A 1,740-nucleotide genomic window follows, 5' to 3' on the forward strand; every position below is an offset into this window, starting at 1 on the left:
CAGAAATAATTGGCAGAGACCCCCAGTGTTGGGATCCCTTGTGAGGGACGGAAGTGGCGAGACGCGGAGGGACACCAAGCAATGGATGGTGTAACACTGACGCCAGAATTGGAGGAGATTGTCACAGACTTAAAGAAAAGTTAGGATAGGATTTAAAGACAAAACATGAGCAGACCCCTGTTGCCTGCTTCTCACACAAGAGCAAGGATTATTTGCTTTCTCACTGCGTCTAACACCCACACGAGAAAACTAAACCCACTGCCCTCCTCCCTGCCTGTTCCAAGGAATATGCGCGCACCAAGAAAGGAAACCACTCAGGTGAGAATATAATGGCAGTTGAGACAAGTTTATTGAGAATCTGACAGACCCATCCACAACTTGATAATGACAAGAGTCATGCGCATGGTGAAAAATTCAAAAGTAAAGCATGTTTGGGTGTCAAGTTTCCCAAAATGTCCCAACAAACATCATGCAGGGAAGGCAGCTGGAGGCAAGTGGTTTTTCTTCTTCCCTTGAGACTCTGGTGCTGTTGTGAAAAGCAGCCAGCCGGGAGGGCCTGGAAGTGCGCCTGTCGGGTTTGGGGGAGATTTCATGCCTCCGGTATTTCAGCAAATCAGTAGAGAGCATATGGCCAGAATCTGCGGTAACCGAAGGCCCCGGAGCCGTTGTAGCCGTAGCCGAAGCCGTAGCCCACCGGGGAGTAGGTGCTACCGTAGCCACAGCCCACACTGTAGCCCAGGGGGTAGCCGTAGCTGCCCCAGTAGCAGCCTGGGAAGATGGCGCTGGAGAAGCCGTAGCTCATGGCGTCTGGCTGGGGCGGCTGGAGAGCAGGGAATGAGGTTCTCAGTGTGATGGATTCCCTGTGCTCCCTCCTTCTTTATATACCCTGGCTAGGGGATGCGGTGAAAAACACAAGGCATCATTGTCATTCTTGACACCAATTTGCTAATTAGTTTGTGTTGCTTGCTTGAGATGTCTTTACAAGTGCTTCAGAAAGCTCCCATGTGATAGAATAACAGAGGCAGGAGTCCTTCAAGTAAATTGTGTCCCTTCATTAAAATGCGCTTTGCAGAGTCTTCAAAGCCCTGGGTCTTATAAAGTCCTAAGTACAAGCCTCTGGAAACAGGCTTTACAGTAGTACGAAATTTTCTGAGGTTGTTAACTGTTATCCAGTCCTCTTGCTCTCTGAATTTCCACAGCACACAGTTGGAATTCAATAAATATGTGTTGAAAAAACTTGAATGAAATAACACTTACATACTGTGTGTGTGTGTGTGTGTGTGTGTGTGTGAGCGCACGCTCAGTTGCGTCCAACTCTTTGTAACCCCGTGAACTGGAACGTGCCAGGTTCCTGTGTCCATAGAATTTTCCAGGCAGGAACACTAGGATGGGTTGCTATTTTCTATTCCAGTGAATCTTCCCAACCCAAGGATCCAACCTTCATCTCTGGCATCTCCTGCATTGGCAGGAGAATTCTTTACCACTGTGCTACCTGGGAAGCCCATACATAGTGAAACCACCTCGAGATATTCTTTGGATTTATCTGATTAAAGACTTTATTTTGGCTTTATACAATACAAATACCAAAGAGTTCATTGGAAAGACTCTTTTTACCTCTATTTAGAGCTACCGTGTTTACAAAACTGAATAAAATTTTAATTTTAATTATAGTACCCACCTGAACTATATTTAGCATCATATTTCTAACCAACTGCCTGAACTAATAGTCTTGTAAGTGTT

At 46.0% G+C, this 1,740-nt stretch overlaps 1 protein-coding gene across 1 annotated transcript; it reads right to left on the minus strand.

Moving 5' to 3' along the window:
• Nucleotides 1-325: 325 nt before the first annotated feature.
• KRTAP8-1 (keratin associated protein 8-1) lies at nucleotides 326-842 on the minus strand. Its single transcript, XM_020890049.2, has one exon. It carries the CDS (start codon nucleotides 800-802, stop codon nucleotides 614-616), a length of 189 nt encoding a protein of 62 aa, XP_020745708.1. The 5' UTR covers nucleotides 803-842; the 3' UTR covers nucleotides 326-613.
• Nucleotides 843-1,740: the final 898 nt, after the last annotated feature.

Source organism: Odocoileus virginianus, chromosome 25, assembly GCF_023699985.2.
Source record: "Odocoileus virginianus isolate 20LAN1187 ecotype Illinois chromosome 25, Ovbor_1.2, whole genome shotgun sequence".
Lineage (NCBI taxonomy): Eukaryota > Metazoa > Chordata > Mammalia > Artiodactyla > Cervidae > Odocoileus > Odocoileus virginianus.

What these genes read in the sequence shown, in the direction of transcription:
- KRTAP8-1 (XM_020890049.2), bottom strand. Translation starts at nt 802, where the DNA reads ATGAGCTACGGCTTCTCCAGCGCCATCTTCCCAGGCTGCTACTGGGGC.